The sequence below is a fragment of the Rhynchophorus ferrugineus genome, unplaced genomic scaffold, assembly GCF_030347505.1.
Source record: "Rhynchophorus ferrugineus isolate W39M unplaced genomic scaffold, kcgeb_rfMv2 rfM7, whole genome shotgun sequence".
In the NCBI taxonomy this organism is placed as follows: Eukaryota; Metazoa; Arthropoda; class Insecta; order Coleoptera; family Curculionidae; genus Rhynchophorus; species Rhynchophorus ferrugineus.
This window is the reverse complement of record NW_027472586.1, coordinates 26,880,973-26,908,812: the sequence shown is the minus strand read 5'-3', so window position 1 is coordinate 26,908,812 and position 27,840 is coordinate 26,880,973. Positions and strand designations below refer to the sequence as shown.

Here is a 27,840-nt window from a genome sequence, read left to right as displayed (position 1 = left end):
CTTGTTAATAAATCCAAACTGGTGTGTTGGTATTAGGTTTTTTCTCTCTTTGATAAAATTAATTATTTAAATTACAAAATGATATTAATAGTATTAGTAACATTTTATGAAAAATAACTTTGTTACCATTTTGTTATCTTTTTTTAATACTTATTACTTATTAAGCATACTTTTTTACTTTGGTAGGCTATTTCAATAACATCTGTTATTCTGTGGACTTGGTTAATTATTGAGTGCTTGTTAATAAACCCAAACTGGTGTGTTGGTACAGGGTTTTTTTTCTCTATGATAAAATTAATTATTTAAATTACAAAATGATATTAGCAGTATTAGTAACATATTGTGAAAAATAACTTTATTACCATTTTGTTATCTTTTTTTAATACTTATTACTCAATGGGATTAATTAACAGAACAACTTTTAGTTGAAAAACAATTTTATTTATAAAGATATTCTCGTTAAAAATTGGAGCATTCAGTTTAGCGATCTTCTAATTATTTGTATTTTTTTTGTAGAACAATTTGCCTGGGTAGTAGATCTGGAATATATTTCATAAGTAGCAATTCCCTCAAATTTTTTTGTTTGTTGTCTTTCTAGAATCGCTGTGATGTGTATTTATACGCAGGATTGTTTAAATGTAAAGCTATTTTATAAATTTACTTTTTTCATGGGTCACTTGATTGAGACGTTAATTTATGTTTGTGCTACGTCGTTTTGGAATGTTAACAAGAGAAATATTGGTTGGGAGGATGTTTGGGCATAAGCTGCTCATTACTTCATCGCTATTTTTCCGAGAGGTGTTTCCCTTTTTGGTATTTAAGAACCCTCAAGTAGTTATTTAAATTACAAAATGATATTAACAGAATCAGTAACCATTTATGAAAAATAACTTTATTACCATTTTGTCATCTTTTTTTTTAATACACATTACCCAATGGGACTAACTAATAAAACAAACTTTTAGGTTAAATTCAACTTTGTCCATAAAGATATTCTCGTTCAAAATTGATGCATTCAGTCTAGCGGTCTTGTATTTTTTTATTTCTTTTTCGTAGAATCATTTATTTGAGTAGTAGATCTGGAATATATTTCATATGTAAGAATTCATTCAGATTATTTTGTTTGTTTTCTTATTAGAATCGCTGTGATTCGTAAATTATACGCAGGATTGTTTTGACATTTTAACACGTGTCTTTTAAAAGTTCTTCTTTTTCTTTCCTTTTTTTTTTAGTTCTACTAGATTGGATCTAGGAATATTTGGGGTTTATGTCAGGCCTCAGATTTATAGACTCCATATAGTCTATTTGAAATATTCCAATATATTTTTCATGTTTTATTGATGTTTCGTGATGTTTCACTTTACCTATGTTTCATAAATCTGATGGATGTAAAATCTATTAAAGTCATTTAATATTTCCTCGAAGGGTTTTAACTATTTCATCCATATATATTTACACCATACTTTGAGACCTTTACATAGTGATATCACTTTTTGGTTGAGTTTTAGGTATCCTAGTAAAATATTTTACTTTCACTAGAGAGCATATTTACCTGTTTACTAGTTTTTCTAGTTCTTGTTTCCTTCGATGCTATGTTTTCTCTTCAGTTTCTTCTGTTTAAAATTTGATTTAATCATTCCATTCTCCACAATGGCATATATATAAAACAGTTAGTATTTATCCTCTCCCCATGCATTTTAACATAATGCTCATCTATAATTCTGAACAACTACTGATGTATCTAGGTACACTAAATAACCATATACACACCTTTAGCTCTTTCCATTCTCATCACCCAATCTTAGTAATTATCAGCACTGCATCAAAATCACATATCCTGAAAGTTTCATTTAGTCACTGTCACTTTATTAATCACTGTTCAATTCAATCGCTAAGCTGTTAATCTCCAATATATCCCAAAATTGTTCGTAAAGAATTGTTCACCATTTATTATGTTATCAATTTCTTAATCTATGTGTCTGATGGAGTTTATCCAAAGACCGCGTTCTTTCCGCATTTCCACCAAACAGTTCTTACTTGTATATATTTTTCTGCCTGCATGTCTACTATAAAAATTATTTGCCATTTCCCAATATCAACTCGATTGGATTAAATAAGCAGTGATAGGGAGGAAGACGTAATACTTTGTGACCATATTATTCAGCAACTTGATCTACTGTGTATCGTTTTCTGACTTATTTCTAAAAAAACTAAACTACAAAAAAAACGCAATTAAACTAATTTTCCTTGATTTTATTGTATGCTTTTAAAAATTTAATTAGTTTCAATGCAATCTCTGGAAGTTCCATGAAACCTCTTCGAGGGTTATCTTTACATCATTTAAATCCTATGTTCCCTAACAGTGCATGAAGGCATAACTTATATCCCTAAAAGAGCTGCATATCCCTAAGTTTTCTATGAATACTTTCCAAACAAAGGTGTGTGTGTGTTCTATGTTTTTATACATTTCTTTTTGATAAATCTAACATTACGTTGTTCTCATGTTTTTGGAGATTTCAGTCACAGTACTCATACTACTATTATGCTCAGCAGCTACACGCTAAAACATTTCTAATAACACTGCAGCAACTTATTCTTTAATATAGTCAGTCCTTACCTTTTTAACGCATTTTACTGGCAAGAGGGAGTGCTTCATTATCTCGTTGCTGTTCCAAGTAACTGCTTAGAGACGTAATGAGTTTCTGACTCTGACTATTTATTGCTTTCGGCATTTTCAATCAGAGTAATGTAATATATTAAGCAGTGATTTGAAATTTAACAAAACAAACATACCGCATAAGCAATATTTGCTGATTTATACCCTTATTATCACTAAGGTATTGAAGCATTTTGCAAACATTTGACAACAGGATGCCTTTTGTAGGCTGATTCGGTTACATGTTCGAATGTTTCAAACAGGAATATATCTATTTTTAAGTAAAATAAAATGAAAAGGAAAATATTGTGTATGGTACTAAAACGAATTTAAAAACTTCAATAGGCAATACATTATACATATTGATGAGGTGAGTTCACTGCCATGTTGGGTAGACAATATAGCTGTCCTTAGATCAATTACCCATAATGCGCTAGACAGACAGACTATCGAGTAGCACCAATTAAAGTATTTAGCCTTCTCTCACTTTTTCCACCACCGGTATTTTTTAAAAGTGAACCACACTCACTTTTATTCTTTACATATTTACCTATTTACCTCACAGTCATCACTCGCCATAAATTTCTCATTTTCTCTCTATTTTATATATTCTCTACTCCTTATTTTATAGCATGATTATGGGTTTGTTGTGTTAATGTGCATCAAAGGGTAATCCCTATGCTTCTAGGCAAAAAGTGTCAAGCATTTGGACCCATAAGATTGTATATGTTTAAATGGGACAAAGACATTCTAATATGTTGAATGACATCACTCAACTCCTATTGGCCAAGCTATGTGTTTTTTCTTTAAAATCAGAGTTATATGATATTAAAGCCTGTTTAGTTCTTCTTCAAAATCGTCGGTTTTCACTTCCAATTTACAAATTTGGAGTAGAAAACGCTGGTGCACTGTTTGAATGAGTAGTAGGTAGAACACTAGATACAAGATGTTTCATTGATATATCTGCGATTATAGATTCAAGCAAACATATCATTGTAGACTCTTACCTTATACTTACTCTTATAGGCACACCAAAAGCCAAATATTGTTTATATGTCTTTCTCGTTACATAGCTGAATATGTGTTGTACATGTGGAGCTTGTGACTTATTCTGGTCCACTAATTTATCGCTAATGTCCACAAATATCTCTAGATAATAAAACGTGAGAAAAAGGTATTTTTGAATAAGCTTTAATAGCTGCGGAAACATTTTCATTATCGGGAATATTCAAAATACCAGTGTACTGGAGTCATCACAATTTAAGTCGTCAATCCGTCCCAATGTTGCCGAATTAAACTTTCAACTTATAACTATACTATATACTTTTAGTTTATTTCAGCTTTTATGTATTGTAACGTGCTGATGCAAATAACACTAGAATATAAAATGTTAAAAAGTATAATTTAGATTAACATAAAAGTTCAATGTTCACTACTATATATATATATATATATATATATATATATATATATATATATATCAGAGTAATGACAAAATCAAAAAGTTTATTAGCGCTGCATCTTAATTATGAACATATTAATTATAACTTAGTTATGCTAACAAGAAAGTAATTTCCCATTTAGTGTATTAAAATATTTATAAATCCCGTAAGTTAATTGCTGGAACAATTAAGCAAATAACAAAATTCAATTTTGTTATCATTTCAGATATATAAAGATATGAATAAATCAAGTTTTAATATGAAAATATAAATCCAAATTTTAGTTGTAGTTTGCAAGTGAATGTTGCAGTCTAGCAGAGAAAACCTAGGAAAATAAACCAGCAATAAAATTTCAATCAGCCGGCTTGGTGGCGCAGTGATAAAGGCAACAGGACGGTCCTCCTACTGTTGCGATAGCCGCGGGTTCGAATCTTGCTGGGGCTTGGTTGTAAATTTGTTTGTGATTGTTTAATTTTTGTGATTATCCTAGGTAAGAGTGTAAAGTCCGACAAGGAAAATGATCCCAGTCACGCCAGTAACCGGGCTGGGTAAGACCGGATGTCCTCTGTTATGATCTCCAAGTTGGTGGCTCGCCAGTTGGTAGGCTTGATGCCGAGGACCGTGGTTCGGCGCCCACGTTAAATAGTAGACCGAGTCCAGATAAATCATTAGTTGGTAAAAGGAGAGTTTAAACTATGTAAAAAATATTAAATCTTGGTTTTGATAAAAATATTAAATATTAAAGTTTTTAAAGGGGAGTAATACTACTCTCACTTACACAGCAAAGAAATAAAATATGATTTATTGTATTTTATTTATAGGGTTTTTATTAATTTCTTACTATTGAACTGTAAAAAAAATAATTCCAATATTATTACTATTAATCCAATTATAATATATATTTAAAAATTAGATTAAATTAATTAAATTAATCATTTTCTGTATTTAATTAAATCTGTTATGATACTTATGATATATAATACTTTTTATTATAAAGGCTATATTTTTCCATATGGAAATCATTTTGCTGTAAATATTTATTGAATTTTTTGATATGTGTAGAAATATCTCTGCAGTATTAAGTTTTAAAAATGCAAGCTCATCATAATTTTTCAAAATATTGCCGGCTTGGTGGCGCAGTGTTTAAGGCGACAGGACGGTACTCCTAGTGTTGCCTTAGTAGCGAACTCGAATCCTGCTGAAACATGGATGTACTTTATGTTTGTGATTGTAATTGTAAACGTTTTTATAGGCAACAGTGGAAAATCCGACAAGGAACAACCATCTCAGTCACGCTAGTAACCAGGCTGGGTAAGACCCGATGTCTTCTGGGATAGTATCTAAGTAGGACGCTGGCCAGTCGAAGTCTTAATGCCGAGGACCGTGGTTCGCAGTCCACGTTAAGCAGTAGGTCTAGTCCAGATAAAAACTTGTTGGTAAAAAGGAGACTTATGCAATATATACAAAGACGGTAATGCATCAAAAATGATTTCTAAATATTAAATATTAGAAAAACCTAAAAAATAAAATATTTTTAAATTAAAATATTGAATTTTTATTGAATATAAAAAATTCAATATAATAGAAGTTACTCAACATTACCTGATGTGTATATCAGCAATTAATTTAAGCTTAACTTTAACTTTCAAGTTAATACAATTAATTTAGTACGAAACAATATAGAGGTTTGTTACCTAAATAACTGAAACTAAATTGAATATATTATATCACAAAATAATTTATTTTATATTTTTAACAACAAATACATCTAGTGGTAATATTACAAGAACCTTATTATTTTTACATTATATAATCACTAGATTTATAATTCATATACCCTGTGAATCACTGAATAAAATTTCTCATTATCAATGACACTATCATCCCAAAACCCACTTCTATTCAATGATTCTCTTTCCTATATAATCAGGAAAAACTAGATAAAACTCATTGTGTTTCATTCACGCTTATAGCGGACAAGTTGAGCATGTATCATTCTACTTACTTATTATTAACAATAAATAAATAAATTAACTAACCTAACATAAGAAGAAATAAATTAAAGTTATTACAAACTGATTGTTGGAGAGGATCAATCTCTCAGTCATGGTTGGCACAAAAACATTTTTTGTCCTGTTTTAATCTACATATGTACAATTGCTTCAGAAGTCTGTATGAAATTGTATCAAGTAATGTTAAGAAACGTCAGTGTTGATGCTGCAACCTGGATATAGCGTCAGACAGTCCCTCTGATCCTGACCATCTCGTGCTGCTTGAACGTATTTGTAGAAGCGTATGACGGCAGCATTAGTTGATTTTGGCTTTGGAAGTTCAGAAGTATCTCTGGAAAAGTATAAAATTATTTTTACAATCCAATTGTATTCGCATCGACTATAATAACAAAATAATCAGATCTCTTTTTAATTAACTTATATTTTAAGATAACAACATTAAGTCTATTGATCAAGGTTCTATAGCTTTCCCTTAAAAAATCCGTATATAAGATTGGGGAAAAGGATTGGATTAATGAAGTCATACTATGACGCTTTAAGAAGATAAGATTTCGCAAATTCAGGACAAACCCATCTCGCTCGTTCACCAGTCAGGTAGATTTTTAAAAGAGATTGCCGCATAGTCAGGCCCATTGAATATCAGAAGAATAAGTATCGAAATAGTACGTCTTCACTCTTATAATATTCAATCAGACAAATATTTTTTAGAAATATAATTAGTTTAAATTTTCAAATTTAAATCGTGTGATGATAAACCTTGAAAAAAATGTGTCCTGTTTAATTTGCAACTGAATCTTGTCAGTTAATAAAAAATATGTTAATAAAAATCGAATTGAAATAAAATATTTTCTTTTATACCAACAAGGACTTATCTAGACTGTCTTCACTCTTATAAGATTCAATCAAACTAATAGTTTTTTAGAAATATAATTAGTTTAAATTTTCAAATTCAAATTGTGTGATGATAAACCTTCAAAAAAATGTGTCCTGTTTAAATTGCAACTGAATCTTGTCAGTTAACAAAAATGTGTTAATAAAAATCGATTTAAAATAAAATATTTTCTTTTATACCAACAAGGACTTATCGAGATTGGACCTGTTTGACTCCAAACCACTGTCCTTAGCAACAATCATACCAACTGACGTGCAGTCATTTTCAAAGATTATTCCAGAACATATTTGGTTTTACCCTACTTGGCTATTAAGATAGCTGTGAGATGTATCACTTTAACCCATCGATACAAGTCCAAAAATCACATATAGTCTGTTTAAAATAGCAGTGAACATTGAACTATAATGTTAAAATAAATTATACTTTATAACATATTTGTTTCATTATCTTAATTGCGTTAAAATGTTGTAATATATAAAAGCTAAAATAAACTAAAAGTCAAAGTTAAATTCGGCAACATTGCGACGTATTGACGTCTTAAATCCGAATGACTCGGGTTCACAGCTAATTTGAATAGACTAAACATACATTTATATCCACCCAGCAGAATTTGAACCCACAGCTCTAGGAGGATTGTTGTGCTGTTTTGATCACTGTAAATACCAAGTCCGTACTTTCAAATAGTTAATCAGAGCTCAGAAATTTTCTAATTGATAACATATTGATTTCAATTGTATATATATATATATATATATATATATATATATATATATATATATATATATATATATTGGATTATAGTGGCCGAATATGATGTAATGAAAATGCATGAATGAAAATTGCGTTATTATTATATACCGATACAATACATGCGATAATTATATACTTTAATAACTAATAAATATTTTATGTTACGATATCTAATTCAAAAAGTGTAATGATAATTCTTGAAAAAAATTGTCCTGTTCAAATTGCCAATCAAGTCAATCCTTCATACTTTTCGATTTTTGCAGATGAAACTTTTTGTGTATTTGAGGTTAGACTGAATATAACGAATAAGACGTCAAGAGATAGGGGTTCGGTTTGTTATGTGAAGGATTTGATATAAGTTCCATATAGTGCTATTTCTTCGATTCATATTTAATGAACTTATTTAAAAAAATGATAATAACACACTTTTATAGATACTAGTTGGGGATAGTCAATAGAAATACGACTCCATCAGTTGAAAGTGAGGATAAGGAACTAATGGTATCTTATGTTGACTTGTTGTTTGACATACATTCGCTGTATTATATTTATTTTTTGAAAATATCAAATAATAATAAATAAAGTTGTTTTAAAAAATTTTCATAATATTACAGAGAGTAAGGTGAATAGACGATATGATTAACTCTAATTGAACTAATTAACAGCATGAAGAAAATTTCACGCGATAGTAAATTGAGTATGTAAAAAGATTTATCTGAAATAAAAGGAATTTTACGGTAGCTAGAACAATTGTTGGATTAAAAAGCGCTTAGAATTCTTCTACCTTTCAGGCATATTAAAGTGACGCATGTCGGTAACTAAAATTACCATTAATTCGACATGTTCTCCTGCGCACCGTATAGGAATTAGAATTTCGAATTTGTCGCTTTCATTCTAGGTGACCGGGATACCTCTGTTTTTGAATAAACATAACATACGTGGATGGTGGAGGGTCAAGGTGAGAAATAAAGTATTTTCTACCAAAGATAATTGTTTCAGACAACTACCTTGTTTATATTGTCTATAAATAGAGGTCGTTATAGGCTGTAGTTTCATTATGGCTTTTTTGAACATATAATGGGTACGTACAGTCAATATTGCAGGTGAAGAAATAATTAAAATTTTAGTATAGCTCCTAAATTTCTATTATCATAAAAGATATTTCTATTTTTGTAGTTTGGAGTTACGAGGGGCAAGTAAAAAATAAGATTCCCACATTTTTTCCACACTTATGGCATTTTTTATTGAAATAAATAAGTATTCCATCTGAAAGTTTGTACTTGAAACTATTTTTCTACATAGCTACCAGATTTTTCTAGGCATTTTTCTGACGAATTATCCACTTATGAAAATGCTTCGAAAAACTCCACCGCCAGGCCGCCAATGAACTTCGTGACCGCTTCCTTCACCTCTTCATCTTTAACAAATTGTTGTCCACCTAAGTGTTGCTTTAATTTCGGAAACGAGTGGAAATCTCGGGGAGTCAGATCAGAGCTGTAAGGGGCATGATCAAGCAATGTCCAGCCGAATTGGTCCAGTAGGACGGTGGTCTGTCGAGAGACGGTGTTGTCATCTGCAGCCTAACGCCCTTAGTCATTCTTCCCCTCCGGCGACTTTGGATGGCTCTTTTGAGTTTGGCAACTTCTCACAGTACCTGTCCGAATCTATTGTGGTCTCTTTAAAAATTCGTTAAGCAAGACGTCTGTTTGACCCTTGTTTTCGGAATGACGTAGCGACACCACGTTTCATCTCCCGTGACCAAATAACGGAATCCAAGAATTCTTCGGTATTCTCGTCTAAAAATATGTGCGGGACCCACCGCGCACACACCTTGCGATAACCAAGTTTTTCGGTAAAAATGTTGTCTACGTTTTTTTTTGAGAAACCTCAGGAACCTGGTCAGCCAGCACTCGAAGTGTTATCCTCCAATCCTCAAGAAGAATGCACTCAATTTTCGCTACGACTTCATCGGACACCGATTTGTGCGTCCTTAGGAGAACTGCCTGCACCATTTGCGGACGTGTTGAATGCTGATGCAAGCTTTGTCATAAACTTCTTCCAACTGTCTATGAATTTCAATAGGTTTAAGCTTCTTCGCGTTTAAAAATCGAATCGTTGTACGGATTTCACACCTTGCGGTTACGGCGATCAAGGGGACCAAGGCGGTGTTGCCAGATTTCGCTTAGCATGTCGCGCGGTGAGTGTATAGCGTTGGGAACTTTATCTTGCCCCTCATATGTGGCACTTTGGAAGGTTATGTTAACAATGACTTGGGAGAAATAATTTTTCACGAGTGGTCACGCAAAATAGAAAATTCAAGGAGAATAGAATCATCATAAAAGAGCAAAACATTTGAATTTGAAATGAGTAGTGGAACACAAAAAGTCGTAAAAATGCTGTCTCAGCCACTGTATTCACCAGACGTTACTCTTTCGGTATACTACTTGCTTTTGTTTGTTCTTACAAAGCTGCTTTACAAAAAAGGAGGAATGTTTTCAACACATTTAATATATATTGAATTAGAAGTACATTATAAGAGTTTCTCTAAATGAGGCTTTAAAATTACAAAAATCTTCATAATTGTACACCCTATTTTTATCTGTAAATATTAGTATAACTCATACTTCATAGATATCAAGAAGAATTTTTTACACAACTGATAAGGAACTAAGATTTGTCTTAAGTTGTACAGAATGTTAAATTAGTAATATCAATCACTAAATTCGATGCATTATATTAGTTGAAAGGTGCCAATAATAATGACTGTAAAGTAAAATATCATAGAACTATTGACATGACGGGGCGTACTTTTGGATTACTACCTACGTTAACAAGCATAATTCCTCTATAGATTTTTGGCCGACAGCTTGATTGGCTCGTACATTTTTATCTAGCCAACCTCGAACGTTGCTCTCTATAGATATGGAGAATATGTAGTTCCAACATGGTCGACAATATCTCGCAATTTGATGTCGTTAGACTTTTTCAGTAGGATTTTCTAACGAAACAATGGACCTATGTAGTCTCACTCGACATGATTCGAATACACTGCTCAATTGTAACTTATATTCAGCAGAGACATTCAAAGTTAGTTTACTTGGATCCAAGTCATCGTGAGAATCTATGCGAACTTTTGAACCACGTTACGAAGATTGCTATTGATATTTTCAGCCTAATAATGAAAATAGCTTTATTTGTTGGATTGTTTATACATAGCTTTCAATGCACCGAAATTGTATTTCTTGGCCTTTTCTTTGCAGCAATTAACATTAGCATCTTCTTGAGCTTCTGTCATGTGAAATCCTACATGAAGCGATTTTTTTACAGCCAAATATTCATGCAATATCTCAACAAAATAATATCCAAGCAACCTTGAGTCATCACTCATTCTATCGGTAAGTCATTCGATGATCTTGGAATATTATTTCGCGCCTATCAATAGAATGTTTGTGACATGTGACATGAATGTTTTCTGACACAACTGATTTTGAACACAAAGAACTGATTTTGAACGAGACTTTCCTCCCTGAGCAAATTGTGGCCACAATTAAACTCGTTATACCAAGGCCTCATTGCCAAAAGTCGAAGTAAGTTGGTAGGTGCATTCCTGTCTTGATGATTCAAGTCGAAAGTCCTAAAACATCACTGCATGAAAATGCAATGAAAACGAATAAGAACCTTTTTTTCACTGGTACAAAATTTTTAAGACACTATTATGAAAATACTAGTTGTGCTCAAATTACAAAATAATAAGTTCTGAATAGGGTAATGGTAGAAAGGGCACACTTCCAATTATAAATGTCAGATGGAGCCTAACAACTCTTATTGTATTGTTTCATGGCATGCATATTGTCCAAGACTCAATATATAAGTCCTAGGCAAAAGTGTAAAATCCGACAAGGAAACTGATCCCAGTCACGACAATAACCAGACTGGGTAAGGCCGGATGTCTTTTGGGATGATTTTTAAGTTGGTCATTTGCCAGTCGGTAGTCTTAATGCTGAGGACCGTGGTTTACGTCAAACAGTAGGTCCAGTCGAGATAAACTCTCGTTGGTAAAAAGGGGACTTTAAAATATATATAAAAAAACAACTAATTTCATTCCAATTCATCATTGACGGACCCCTACTGAAAACCCCTATTTGTCGCTATTTTTTGTTACACATATAATAAATTTATCTTAAGTAAGTTATTTAAGATAAAAATAAGGAACAATCTTATGATATAGCAAGAGAGTGAAAGGATTTAGATGTTTGCGGATCGTTAAGCAAAAAGAAATAACGGCAACTGGACCAAAACCAAAGTTTTAGAACGTGTCTTATATCAGGTGCTCACTAAGTAGATTAGAATATCGTGTTATATATTATTTAAAAGTACAAGAATGAAACGATATGATATATTTTTATAAAACCATTGCATAACACATGTAAGAATAAGCTTTATATCCAATATTCGATTAAGATTATTTAAAAGAAAACAATGGTACCTCAGGTACCACTAATTCAAACGAATTTATCACTTTTCTATGTAAGTGCGAATACTTGCCGCTATATTATCTAAGCTATGCCACTAGCCAAACAAATAGACACATGCGAAATGGTTAATTGACGGTTAGAATTGATACTAAAACTGGTATCAGTAGGAAGTACAAGTGAATTATGTAGATCACGGTCAAGAGATGACGACGAGAAAGTGGGTGACGATATAAAAATTCCGAAAAAAGGAGGTAACAGTAAAATTTTAGTGTAAACAATGTCAAAGTTAATATACATATGTTGATTTTTAAACGGAAATATATCGTAGACTTGTAGTAAGGTAATATTTTCTTCGTTAATAAAGAACGAATACATTTTAAAATATTAACATGAAATAATCAAGAAGGAAAATAATGAAATTGTGGATTTTCACGTTTTCACAAGCTATTTTATTCAGATACATTTCAAACTCGAATTAATTATGTAAATATATGATGTTTCGGCCAATGGCCTTTTACCATTTTTCTGATAAACCCATTATTCCGTTTCTGTAAAATATTTGATATTTTTAAATAACGTTATTTTCTCAAAAGAGGTTTTGAGACCAGTTTTCCGCCATTAAGAGAGTTTTTCAGGAAACTTTAATTTCGATCAGGTTATAAAGAACAATCCTTTTCCAATCTTATTAAATACACAGTAGAACCTTAATTCCTTATGACTTTATTGAGTATATCTATCGCACGCTATTATTGTATGTGATTCAATTTTCATCGCCAGTATTCGTTTCAAAATTAGGCTAATTTCGTTATTTAACCAGGTTCGGGCTTCTTTTGGTAGCTAGTTTTAAGTAAGTGACACGTATCTTGTGAGTTTACCGCGTTATTTTCCAAAATGTTTGGATTGAGAACGAGGGAATCAGTTGTAACATTGGCTTCCACTTAGCACTCATCACCATAAAATAAAACAGAATTTTCAAGGAGTCTGTGCTGCATTTTGGCTTTTGTATAAAAACAAAATATGACGAAATAGTCCTCTGAAATATTGATTTTCAAAGCACAGTAACTTTTGACTGGTAGTATAAATGACGTTACTACATTATCTAAAATGATTTAAGAGTTTCAGACCTACTACAATAGGGCTTGAGTAAGTATATCTGCTAATAAAAAAAATCGAAATAAAATGTTTGTTAAACAAAATCCTTAGTATCAATCATAACAACTGACGTGTAGTCATTTACAAAGAATATCCCAGAACATATTTTCTTCTACTTGGCTATTAAGATGGCTGGGATTCTTATTTGTCAGATTTATGACTCTGACCGATCAATGCAACTCTAAAAATCGCATACATTTATGTCCATCCAGCAGAATTCGAACCCATAACTGTAAGTCGGTACATACGAATTTTATGGTAATCCTTAGGTATTTTACCTTACTGTTTTTCTGTGTAAGTGTGAACATATTTTTTTTGATTTACGAGAAAATGATAGTAGTGCAGATAGTCAATCAGAGCTCTGAATGAATTATTCTAATTGTTAACATATTGATTTCAATATTTTGAAAGTAATAACTTTGATATAAATGTTATACAACCTCCTGATTAATGAAAGAAGGACGAAAATGAAGATATAATTCGCCATTCTAAAAGGCAGACCCATTATCAAGTTAAAATATTTGTTTATATTTAACAGGTCAATTGAACAGTCCCCGGCTTGCCACATAGGTGGCGCTACTAGAAATAAATCCATTTTCTTTAGTTAGCCCTAGCCCTCAAAGGATGCGTGTATAAATTTGACCGCTGTCGGATCATTAGTTTGTGAGTTAGTTTGTGAAAAAAATGGATAGAAAGGAATTTCGCGTATTGGTAAAATATTGTTTTTGAAGGGAAAAAATACAGTTGAAGCAAAAACTTGGCTTGATGCCGAGTTTTCGGGCACTGCCCCAGGAAAATAAACCATCAAGGATTGGTATGCTAAGTTTAGACGTCGTGAAATTAGCACCGAAGACGGTGGACGCAGTGGACGCCCAAAAGAAGTTGTTACCGACGAAAACATTTTAAAAATCCACGAAATGGTTTTGAATGACCGTAAATTGAAATTGAATGAAATAGCAGACACTCTAAAGATATCAACTGAACGTGTACATCATATCATTCACGAATATTTGGATATGAGGAAGCTCTGTGCATAGTGGGTCCGCGTGAGCCCACTTTTGACCAGAAAAACGACGAGTTGATGATTCGGAGCAGTGTTTGAAGACGATCAAGCCTAATTAACCCGAGTTTTTACGTCGATATGTAACAATGGATGAAACATAGCTCCATCATTTTACTTCGAAGTCCAATCGACAGTCATCTGAGTGGACTGCCCATGATTAACCCGCTTCAAAGCGTGGGAAAACGCAACAGTCGGCTGGCAAGGTTATGGCATCTGTATTTTGCGATGCGCATAGAAAAACGGCCGCATTTGAAGGGAAAGAAAGTGTTGCTTCACCAAGACAATGCACCGTGTCACAACTCAGTGAAAATAATGGCAAGAATCTATGAATTCGGCTTCAAATTGCTTCTTCATCCACCGTGTTCTCCAGATCTGGCCCCCAGCGACTGTTTCCTGTTCTCAGATCTCAAAAGAATGCTCACTGGGAAGAAATGTTCGTCAAATGAATAGGTGATCGTCGAAACTGAGGCCTATTTTGAAGCACAAATCGTACTACAGAAATTGTATCGAAAAGTAGGAGGTTCGCTATAATCACCCTTGAAGCGAATTATGTTAAATGAAAAAAACTAATTTCGCTAAGAAAATTTGTTTTACTATGGTAGGCCTGGGACTTTTCAATTGATCTGTTGTATTATATATTTCTATATATAGATTTTGTATTATAATGACCGTATATGATGTGATGAAATTGCATGAATAAAAATTACGTTATTATTATATACCACTATATTACATGCGGTATCTATTAGTTATTAAAGTATATGGTATATCGCGTAGTATATAATATTTTTTATGACAACTTAAATTTTTTTTAACTAAATCCATTAACTATAAGAATAAATTGATATACTTGATATAAAATGGAGTAGCACAATGAATTATTGTTATATTTACATACATAATTTTAAAGATATTTTGTTGTTTTCTTTAAAATTGAAAACATACGGTATGATATTTCTGTAATTCTTTAATATATAAGAGATAAAACATAATATGTAATGCCTTACCTGCTTAGCTGTACTGATAATAAATTGCTATGGGGGCTATATTTGGCGGGGTTTTTGTACATACTACATACTAATCTCTCTTTACATGGTTCGTCGTTGAAACCCACCCCCTGCAATATCCTGTCGATTTTATCTAGTATTGGAGTGTAGAATGGATCGTACGTAATTGATGCAGCTTGATATATATCCTGGAACAGTTAACATTGATGTTTAATATCTCTAATAGTAAAAATGGTACTTACATTGTCTTTAATCTTTGGTCTCTTTGTTGTTGTTGCCGTAATTTTATTGTTTACTAATTTTACATTTTCATTCATTGATTCCATCGAGTTAACATCATGTCTTCGCTCAATAATAGCACCTCCATTCCTCGGATCATACTCGATGGATTTCTGGAAAACTACGCTTCCGCTGTTGCCAAGGCTATGGCTAGGTTCTGCTACATTTAATTGACTGGGTTTAAATATAGGTCCATGGGGATCAGCTTGGATTACTGGCTTATGATAAACTGGCTCTGGTGGTCCTACTGCAGGACTCGATTTGAATTTGATTTGATTGGAATTAATTTGTCCTTGTGGTGGGAATGAGTCCAGGGAATGAGGCTGTGGTACTTTGTTGGAGTGATATTGGTTCGCTTGAATTGGTGGATTAGCTATTGGAAGTGGTGCTGGTGTAATGACTTGTTGTTGAGGTTGTGCAATATATCCAATTGGTAAATCGATTCCAATAACTGAAAATATATGTTCATGAATTAAATTAAATTATATTTATAATTGTGTTAGACTAGAAATGCTATCTAGAGTTTTATGATATTACGATGAATTTTGTTAAATATGCCGCTATGGGGCAATGTTCAATGAGAAGAAATTATATAATATACTAATAATCTTATAAAACAATATAAAAAAAGACCTGGTTTTGTAACTGATGTATAAAGATTATTAAAACAAATAATTGAGCTCAATATTTAAATACTGTGTTAATGTTGTTAGTAGGTAAGATTTAAAGATTAATATATGCAAATAAATATAACAAAGTAAAAATTACAGTACCTTAAAATGGAACAAAATTTATCAGAAATAAAAGTCGTCCAAAAATCAGAAAATAAAAGCAGAAAATCTTATATGTATCCAAACATAACATTCAAGAATATCAAGTATTTTAAAGTGCGCAGAGTGTTTGTATACATAAAATGTTGTTAAACACATTTTTCGTGGTTTCCTCTGTTCTAAAGTGACTTATATTTACAGGTTACAACGTTACAAAGTTTTTCAACTATCTTTTTCAAATGCATTCCTTGTTTGCAAATGTGGAAAAATAAAAGTTAATTCTATGATTGCAATTGCCACTGTGTGATATTTTATTGGTCGGTTTGAATTAGTAAGGGTGCCTCTTCAAAGGCACTTTTTTGGGTATCATGAATTCTTTTAATAATGTGTATATCTGTGACAAACTTAGATTAAACATTTTGTGTACCAGAATGAACAGACACTAGATGAAATATCTTTTTTTTACTTTGTTTCTTTTTAATTATTATCTGAATTGGACATGAAACAAATTTCTAATAGTTATCGTGTTTGCCACCGACTCTTCAGTGACTAATTCAAAGTTAGAGAAAATAGTACTTTCACGAAAGTATCTTAGGATTAATTCCTATACGACACGAGTAAACAATATTCTTTATATTTACTAGTGGTCAAAATATTATCCTGTATATACGAGTATGTCCAGAATGTATTCAAATGGAGAATTGTTAACATTACTTTGCAAGACATTTGGAGAATAGCATCAGGATGTTAAAAATATGCTAGGCTATCATAACCAAAAAAAAATTCCAGAAAATGGTACTAGTCTTGTCTTAATCCAAGATCTTGCTATGAATATTTGTATGAAATATTTTATTTTCTTGATCAATAACCAGGAATTATTCTAATACCTTTATTATAAATATGAAATATAGTTTTTTATTTCAGTTTTTATTATCCAATAGAATGGTGACGTTATTGATCTACCTGCGCTATCGCGCGATATCAAATTTATTCCAGCACCAAGGAAAGGCTTTCACAACAAAATATATTCTTTACAGGCCTCTGTAATAATAATTTAAATTAACCAATAAAAGAACGTTGTCTCAGTGCCTCTAGTGGCTTAAAAATGAAAAGCAATGCTCCTTTGAATATCTGATTGACATTATTGATTTAAACGCACTGGAAAATTATATAGATTTGGCAAGTGTGATTGTAGATGTAAAAGACTATGATGGTTTTTGGAAGATTATCCATTCATCGAAATAATTTTAAGGAAAGCTGTAAAAACTGTATTAAACACAGTGAGCAAAGTTTTAGGTGAAGTGTTCGACTTCAAAAAGTTGCGTACACATTGGACGCAATATTTGTATGTATTTTTAAGTTCTTCCAAAAAATACCACTAGAACTATTAGATCGGTAAATGTAATGGTAAATATGAGGAAGTTAAGTGAAATTCTGCAGAAAATAATTAAAGAGGTTTTACAAATGTTCGCATATTTATTGAACACCACGGTGTAAACTAACTTCAATGTCCTAAAAGGTTAAAGATCACTAGTAAATTACTGATGTTGATCTCCCATTTATTACAAATCCATTAGGATAAAGTAATTAGCATAAGAAAAACTGGTTAAAAGTCAGTTTTAGAGTATAAAATATATTTTCGAGAACACAGGATATTATATGAATATAATGCGAAAATAGTATGTGAAATAATATATAGACACTTATAAACTTACTTCCTACTGGAATTAGAAAGCATTCACATTAATAATAATAATAATAATAATAATAATAATAATAATAATAATAATAATAATAATAATAATAAATACTGACCCAAAATAAATGTGTCACCATTTTCTCTACAGCTGCATACGCACCAATTGCGCTAATAGTCCAAAATCTGTATTAAATGTTACCTTTTTTAAATATATTGTCACCTATAGTTTATCCAAAATAGAAATGCAATCACGTCATTAAGATGTATAATTTATTGCCTATTGCAGTTTGAAAATTCATTTTTATAGCAGACAGTATTTTCCTTCTCATTTTATTCTAGTTAAAAAGAGATACAATACTGTCTGATACGTTCGAACACGTAACCGAATCAGCCTGAAAAAGTCGTCCATTTGTAAAATGTCTACAAAATTCTTCAAAACATCAGTGATAATAAGAGATTATAAACCCAAGGACGTTATTTCAACGTTTTGATTTTTTTTTTGATGAATTTCAAATCGCTGCTGTTTGTGTGTTTGTGATTATTCTCTTGTAAAAGGCAATAAATAGTCAGTCAGAGACAGATTAGGTTGCTAATCAATAACTTCGAACAATAACGATATAATGGAGGCACGTTCTTACCAGTAAAATGCGTTAGAGATGTAAGTATTGATACTATTAAAAATAAAGCTGCTGGGGTTTTTATTAGTACCGACACTATGACTAAAATCTTTTAGAAAAGAAAGAAAAATAATATAATTTTGGATTCAGATAAAAAAAGTGTCTGCATACCTTGATGTTCGGTTCGAGTTTAAATTTATCAAATATATAAAAACAGTGACTAATTGTTTAATATGAACATAATTTAATAAAATTTCTTCTGAGATAACTATTAGTATGGATAGTACCCATAGAAAACATAGAGATACAAAGGCCTGCTAATGCAACTTTCAGACATTGATTCTAAAACAATACAATTTTTAAAAGCATATAAGAAAATGAAGCATTATTAAGATTTGTTATTTCAATTTGTGAATAAATATAGATATTTCAAAAAGGAACATTAGACCACCCTTGGTAAGGCGCGATATAAAAGAGACAACAAAAGCTGATGGAAAATTGTAACAGTTAAAATAACATTTGAATCACTTTTGTAACTAATAACATTTCTTAATAATTCATTGCAGATATATTGTTCTTCATGCTAGACATAGGAATCAAACAAAAAAATCCAACAAATGTTTGGAAATTGCTGTAATTGAGGAATGCCTTGCCAAACATAAATTCAATTTTGAGGATACCATCTTAAAGAATTAGAAAAAGAAATATAAGAAAGAATCTAAATAGAATCTTCTAAATAATGAGAAGTTTTTGAAATTGTTACTCGATATATAAAAATGAAATGTTCAGTTATGTTCTATGTAATTTGCTTTTTCAGAAATTGGCCTACAAAATATGCACAGTAGTTCAGATACACAGAGTGTAACTTCTTGCTCACTGTCACTGCATATTCAATTAAATCGAATTGTAGAAGCCGCAAAAATTACCAGAACAGACATTCAAGTCGAGAAAGATCTACAAGGATTGCTTACAAAAACACGCTTCGGTTTGGATTGAGTCACACAGAACAGAGTTTGGAACTACATCAGTCACACAGAAGAAGAAATTAACAAATGGTGCAATTGTGAACTTGTGTTAGATTGGAAATCAACAGCTTAGCTATTGTAGTATAAACAGCTGTAAAGGTTTTTAATCACCATGAATAGGTGATAAAAGTGCAAACAACTAAAGGTTTTTTTCATTATTATTCTTAGTGGTTCCACAGTCTGCCCAGAGGGCCATAAATATTTATTATGTTTATATTATATATACATGGCATGTACAAAATCACTTCATTAACTGATATCCTGTACAAAATATTATATTAATCAGTTTGTCTTATTCTAAAGTCCATAATCCATCATATATATCCAATAATCAGATCGGATGGTGTTTGGTTCTAGAGGAATATCGCATTGTATCACTTCATGTGTAACAAAGTACAGAGCATCAAAAATGGCACGCAACACTTTATTTTGGAACAACTAAAGGTGAATAACATATATAATTAATATAGGAGGACTGTAGAAAATCAGAAAATCGTATTGTAGAGCGTGAAATATTGTAGGTTCATAGATATATATGTAATAGTTAAGAATATATATGACCATTTGGTTAAAATATACGAGGAGAGAAGGAATACTAACTGTTTTGCAGATATGGAAAATTCATTAGGGAGAATGCAGTCATTAAATATAGTTTTAGCAAGAAAAATGTACACAGTTAGTAACAGAAGAAAGTAAGGTGAAATACAGTTATGGAAAAACGACTTGAAACACAACAAAGAAGATTCATATGAGAGTAAAAATTCTCTATAATGAAAATAAAATACTTTACTTGGATATAAAATTGTAAATTAGGTGGGTTAGGCCTCCAGAGGATACCATAGGTCATTTAGAAAAAAGTTCAATGTAAATATAACAAAATAACTCTAACCTATAGAAGTCTTTCGATAATACATGCCTTAGATGTACTATAGTGTTAAAATAAATGATATGTCATAACATTTTTGTTTCATTATTACATTTACATTGGAATGTTGCTATATATCGATGATAAACTAAACTAAAAGTCAAAGTTAAATGTGACAAAATTGGGACGTTTTGACGTCATAAATTGGGTTTGAGACAGTTCACTGCTATTTTGTGGAGACTATAGTGTATCGTATGATAATCCTAGTTAACATTGTCATTTGGAGAAAATCAAGGTTCTAACAAACACTTATTTTGACAATAGAAGTATCATGCCACGGTAATTTGCTACCAGTGACTATATGTCATATAAGTTTACCCGCATTGAAAAACTCTATACACAAAAATTATCGGAATAATTAACCAAACCATCTAGTACTTTTATAATATTCCTACATAAAATAATATTTTTATGTAAAATCGCAGATAATTTCTTTCACTTTCTTTAACCTTCAATCATGCAAACCGTTTTCTGTCACTTCGCCGTGTAATTCGTCTCAGCCTTTTTTCCACCGCTGAAAGGATACACCGGTTATTAACGTTAGTTGCGGTCGGTCGCGTGACCAATTTGAACACGCTTCTTTGCCAGCTATTCGTTTTTAACTAAATGGTTGAGACGGAAAAGCGTAAAATGATTTTTGTTTGCTGATCGCCCGTGCGAATGTAGATCGTTGTTTTGATTCTTTCGAAAGTTTCGAGAATGATTGTCCTTATTTTGGATAATATTTCTGTTAACTTTGTTGACACATGTTGGTTTGCAGTTATAAAATAAATAAACGATTTAAGACCCTGAAATATATTTTATAAATCAATATCATCTTCTTGAATGAGCTGTGTTGTACGAGCAGGTGATCTAAGACAGATGATGATTTTTGTTTGCTGATCGCCCGTGCGAATATATATCGTTGTTTTGATTCTTTCGAAAATTTCGAGAATGATTGTCCTTATTTTGGACAATATATCTGTTAACTTTGTTGACACCTGTTGGTTTGCAGTTATAAAATAAATAGACGATTTAAGACCCTGAAATATATTTTATAAATCAATATCATATTCTTGAATGAGCTATCTTATATGAGAAGGTATATTGTGTTAGATCTCTTAAATAATATTTTTATAAATTTATTGTTCTAGCAGTTATAGGTCACCTATTGACTTATTTCTAGATCATAATGTGCTTTGCAGCCGAACAGTCTGCTTTGTACCACCTCTTTTTGCAACCACTTGTTCCATGTATGGCTACCGTGATTAATTAAATCTAAAACAAGTCAAATTTATCTGGAAATGTTCCATATAATTGTGTCTTATTACATTGATTCCATGCACCAATTTTTGAAGATCATCAATATCTTCGCGAAACTGAAAGCGATAATAATGCTGATACTGCTTAATGAAACTTATTCTCATATTAATATCTATGTTCGAAGTTCATCTTTTATTGCACTATTGCGTTAGAAATGGTATGAAAAATACAAATTAAAGAGTTATGAGTTGTAATAAGTTCATACATGACATTACCCTCAGAAAAAAGGACTACGATTTCCAGAAATATAGAATAATTCATATGTAATTGAACTGATAAAACTACTTGATCAACATTCATATAAAATATTTAAAAAATATATTATGTATAAAAAATTAATTAATAATTCTAAAAGTTACTGTGATTTAATGCAACAAATTTCGATAAAAGTCAAAGAATAAGAATGGATAATATATAATTTCGTTTCCTGGATATAATTAAGCCAAATAAAGAGGAATTTTTGGATCGATATGTAAGCATACTGTGCACTTGAATTAAACATGTTATAAAACCCGTCCAAAGTGATCAATAAACCAGTCAGACGGTTTATGGTTCTGGTGTTTTTGGGAATTTTGTTAATTGATAGACAAATTGCTCTGATCTAGCTTCCAGTATCTACCGGTTTTTTGTAGACCTCAAAACAAATACTCTAGTAAAATAGGTGTATCAAATGGTAAGATTTCCTAAGTTAAAGGCTATGAGGAAAGAAACTGAAGAACATTTTCTTATTTGAACCTTATATCAATTATTATGATTATTTACTTCAGTTTTCGAAAACCAATAGTTAATTTAATGATTGTAAATACATTCTTTTAATATGAATTTCCAAATTATAATAAATAAATAAACTAATTGAGTTAATTATTGTTTAGGTATACTTATATTTGATGCTCTGAAGTTGTTACATTTCATACTCATGATACTTTATTATAATCAGTGGGGTAGTAATTTACACTTATTAATACACCGGAAATTAGATATAATTAATTGCAATTTAAAAAATATTTGTGAGTTTTAGTTCTTGAGATAGTTTGCATATAATTTAATATTTTAACATACAGGCAATTATTATTTTAATTAATGATATGTAGCAATTAACAGCACGTTAGATAAAAAGCAAAACATATTAGAATCAAAATAAAACAACTATACTGGTTAGTCGGAAGATACTCCCAACTTGATCTAAAATCAAAGAAGTTGATCTATATGACAATCAAAAAGCAAATTTGGACCTATGGGGTGCAAATATAGGGTTGCACTAAAAATTCGAATCAACTAGTCATACAACGCTATCAAAACAAAGTTCTTCGATTGAGTACCAATGCCTATCGCTACGTAACCAACGAAGAACTGCACGATGACTTGGAAATGAAATGGATTTGCGAAGTTATCCAAGACTTCGCCTTGAAACACGAATGAAGATTACTAAAGCATACTAACGTGGAAGCAATACAACTGCTGGACAGCGCGCAGGATATCAGGAGATTGAAGCGAACCAAACGATACGAGTTTATATAAAGTGTATACCTTTAGTGTGAACTATAGCTATAAGTTATTATAATTTTATTATTGAGGAATATATATTGATGAATTTTTTCGCACTCGTCTTGCTTGTGAATTAATCACATATTAATACAATGTATGTACAATGTACAATGTACTAATTAGGTACAAATGAAAAGCAGTAATAAATCAATTTATAATTATGATTGTACTAAGCGTATCTAATAAATCTAATAATATCTATAATATCTAATAATTTTATATATTATTTTTCGTTAATTGCAATTAATACTTTTTCGTATCAACTAATTCATTCAAAACCTCATTAATTCATCCGTTATAATCTTTAAAATCTATTTTCGAAATTGACATGTCACTACATAGTATAAAACAAAGTCGCCTTTTCTGTCACTATATCCCTATGTGCGCTTAAATCTTTAAAACTACGCAACGGATTTTGATGCGGTTTTTTCCAATAGATAGAGTGATTCAAGGGGAAGGTTTATATGTATAATACATGCATAATATACTAAGGCAACATTGCTAATTTTAGAGGTTTCTAACGTGATGTCGTAAATTAACCTATTTTTTAGGCTTATTTAGCAATTAGCAAAAACGCTGCCTAACCCTACGAGTTAGATCAAATTAATGTACTACAGTATTGTACACCATAAAAAGGTCTACAAAAAAGTCCGCGTGGTATATGTTTATCTTTTAGGGATAACCCATATTAACCATTTTTATTGTTTACTTTTTACGTGAGAAAATGGCTTATTTACGAAGCTATTTTAAGCAATACGGCATTAATCCTTATCGAATTAAGTACATTAAATACTGTGTGCAATTAATATAGATCAATATGGTTCCTTACAGCATGTAAATTAAACAAATATTTTCGAAGATATTACAAATTTAAAATTTGCGTTTAAAAATGTGTAATGTAATAAAAATTGTATGAATTTAGATATTCCAAATATAGCAGGAAATCTTCATAGTAAGTATAGGGGAAGAGGAATTGTTTTACTCCAAATTTAATGCGTGCAGGCCAAGGGCAGTAATGAATGAACCAAAAATACTGGATCGATTTTAATCATGTTTTCATTGAGTGACATAGGCATATATAATTTATGCCCGTGCAAAGTCGGAGCGGGCCGCTATGTTGTTATATACAACGTTCATATTTTTTCTGTAGTGTATTTAATTTAGTATCAGCACTGTGTGCACGTGCGAAGCCGGGGCGGGTCGCTAGTAATAAATAAATAAATAAAATATTATTTTGTTTTACTTACCATTTGGATCTGAATTAGCTAACTTATTGGAAGTGATTGCATTTCTACCAAAAGACACAGATGGTTTAATTCCATAAGATCCGGGAGCACGAGCGGGGGGCTTGGCACTTGGTAACTTCGAACTCAGGAAGGCGGTCTGCTGTTTTAGTTTCTCCTGCAACTTAACCGCATCATTGAGTTGTTCCTGTAAACGGAGATTCTCCTCTCGAATTTTTTCTTGCGCTTTTTGCAGCCTAGCTTTGATCTAAATTGAAAAGAAATCGGTTATACGATCGATTAATGCCATGAATCGCTTAGTTTCAAATTGAATGGTAGTAGAGTAGCGTAAGGTAGCGGCGTGAAGTCAGTGAAAGTACCTGCGTCTAACACAGCGGGGTTTTTCCGTGTCAGATGGAATAATACTTACCAGAGCTTCTTTCTCGGCCTTTGCGATAATTCGCTGGATATCACCATCGTTATTTGGTCTACCAGGGTAGCGTCGATTGTTTTGGTTTGGACCTTTGGGTTTAATTTCATTTCCCAAACGCCCAGGGTCCTGCCGATGTGATATCAATCTGTGAAGTAACAGGGAACATCAGCATACATTTTTATATTATATTGAAACAATATGTTTAACAAAAAATATTGAACGGACTTCAAAAAATAAATAAGAAACTCACTAAAAATTAAAAAATAATCAAACTTACGTGTAAAATACGTGTAGTAGATAGGTTAAATAACGTTTTTGTTTATTTTTATTTAGTTATTGCAACCAGTACTATGTACATATTTTAGTTTAAGATTTTTTTTTGTGTTCAAAATCTAAGATTGATTATATTTTAATTTTCAGTGAGTTTATTTTTTGAAGTTGGTTCAATTTTTTTGTTAAAAATATTTTATTTTTGCTTTTAACGTTAGATATTTACTTAATAAATTACGCAGTTATTTTATTGAGAATTACAATGCGTAGGCTAAGTAAAGATACAACCCGTATGAGAAAAAATAAGGATGAAGAAACTATTATTGAAAATAAAGAGCGCTTCAGGCCCTTGGGTCCACTAAGGTGATTTGATAAATGTTCTAACTAAAACTAAAACAAAAAATTACTTTCCGCGTCGGGAACCGAACAAAAAATTACTTTCCGCGTCGGGAACCGAACCCGTGACGTTCGATTGGAAGCTAAACGTTTTAACAACTACACCATAGAACTAATCGGCTACAGTATTTCTACAATGTCTTATACATTATATTTAATGCTTAAAAAGCAAACTAAATGACTTTTGCAATGAACGACTTGCGACTTTCCGTAACATCAATTCAGCAATAACATTATACCCATATATCTTATTATTTTAGATACAAAATATGTGGAAACTGTGTACGTGCCTGTGAAATTTGAGCCTTTCCGTCGATTTTCCCTTTACTCATGAACAGATTCTGACTTGGTTCTAATGGAACCATCTCAGAAATACATTCTTTCGAATAGAAAAAAATTTTGAAAATCGGTCCATAATGGACGGAGAAATCGGCAAACATACATTTAAAAAAATATACTGCCGAACATACAGCCATTTTTGAAGTCTGATGAAAAGAAGATAACTAATATAAAATGGTTTGGTTGAAAACGTTATATCGATAGATTAGACAGCTGTCACATATTATCTTTTTATATTTTGTTGAATCCTGGTAGAAAACCTTTAGTATATGATGATGCGGGTGTTGGCTTATAATCATGGAGATAACACATTTGGTATAATTGATTACGTTGTTTTAAGTTAAAAAAATGAGACAAAGTAATTTTAGAAAATAAAAAACCGTAAAAACCCCTATGGCAATCTTTGATACATTTTTTGTTGGTTTTTCTATTTTGCACATACTATTTTACCATCACCTAGTAATTATTGATACACGGTCACATCGTTTCGATGAAAAAATATATTCCGAACTAAAATATATTAAATCCCAAACCATAGCAATATTAAATATGTACTGTACATTTCATATAGTTTCTTCTTATATAAAACAATGGGACATCTAACAACCGACATATGCTAAAAATTACATATGCGTATGCTTTTAAAATGTCTTAAACCAATTACTGCAAAAACTATTGCCGGGTAATCAGTTTAGATGTAAAGATAGATATTCAACAATCTATTAAATTGTATGTATTATAAAATTTTTTCGCTTTAAAATGCCATTTGTCGAGATAATTTGCTGCAAAATATATTAATAAACATATTTTCCATAATTTTCTAAAACTTCTTTCCATCTTTCTGATAACATGACAATACCGTGTCGAAAGAATGACGTTGACATCTCCAGCAGTAACAGTGGGAGGGTTCTAGATCTGGTAAGTATTCTGAGTGCGACAAATATTCCCATTTGACCTGCATCCTTCACATCTTACAATACATGGCCTACCGTTGTCATTCAAGATGGTGATTTTAAATCTATAACCGCTATTGTTACTCTTTATTGGAACAACGCGTCTCTCAATTTGGTCGCTCAATTCTAAAGATTATTAAGATTTTTCTGTTAATTTTATTGGTATTAAATTCTGATTAATTTCAGATTTATTTAATAAATGCATTTCTTAACAAAACACTAACTGAATACTGCAAGTAGTAAATGCGTTAATTTCTGCATCAAAAGTTAAAAGAAATTTGCGAAGAATATTAACATTGTCCACAATAACGTGAATGTCCTACGAGGGACATAGCACAAAATAGAAATCAGTGGATATACGAAAGCTATAGAAGGAAAATAAAAAATTTAGGTAAATAAATTATTGTTTTATCAGACTGTTGTAATTATTGTTTGTTCGATATATATTTTAGATGAGAAACATGAATAAAGAAATAATGAATATATGAATACACAAATGAACTAATGAAAATATGCAGCAGTATGCAAATGAATCCAACCACATAATCTGAATAGATGAAACATATAGGACAAATAGAAGAAATTATGAATTATTTAGAGTAAATTTGTAAACCA

The 27,840-nt window shown here is 31.3% G+C and overlaps 1 protein-coding gene across 1 annotated transcript in view; it reads right to left on the bottom strand.

Annotated features, from left to right (window-relative positions):
- Window positions 1-5,819: 5,819 nt before the first annotated feature.
- Osi17 (DUF1676 domain-containing protein Osi17) overlaps window positions 5,820-27,840 on the bottom strand; it is a 42,897-nt gene continuing 20,876 nt past the window's right edge. Inside the window, exons 4-8 of the mRNA XM_076409739.1 lie at window positions 25,265-25,412; window positions 24,859-25,102; window positions 15,692-16,179; window positions 15,450-15,637; window positions 5,820-6,441 (exon numbers count right to left, since the gene is read on the bottom strand). Of these exons, the coding sequence (XP_076265854.1) occupies window positions 6,294-6,441; window positions 15,450-15,637; window positions 15,692-16,179; window positions 24,859-25,102; window positions 25,265-25,412 (1,216 nt within the window). The 3' untranslated portion in view covers window positions 5,820-6,293. The remainder of the gene's footprint in view (window positions 6,442-15,449; window positions 15,638-15,691; window positions 16,180-24,858; window positions 25,103-25,264; window positions 25,413-27,840) is intronic.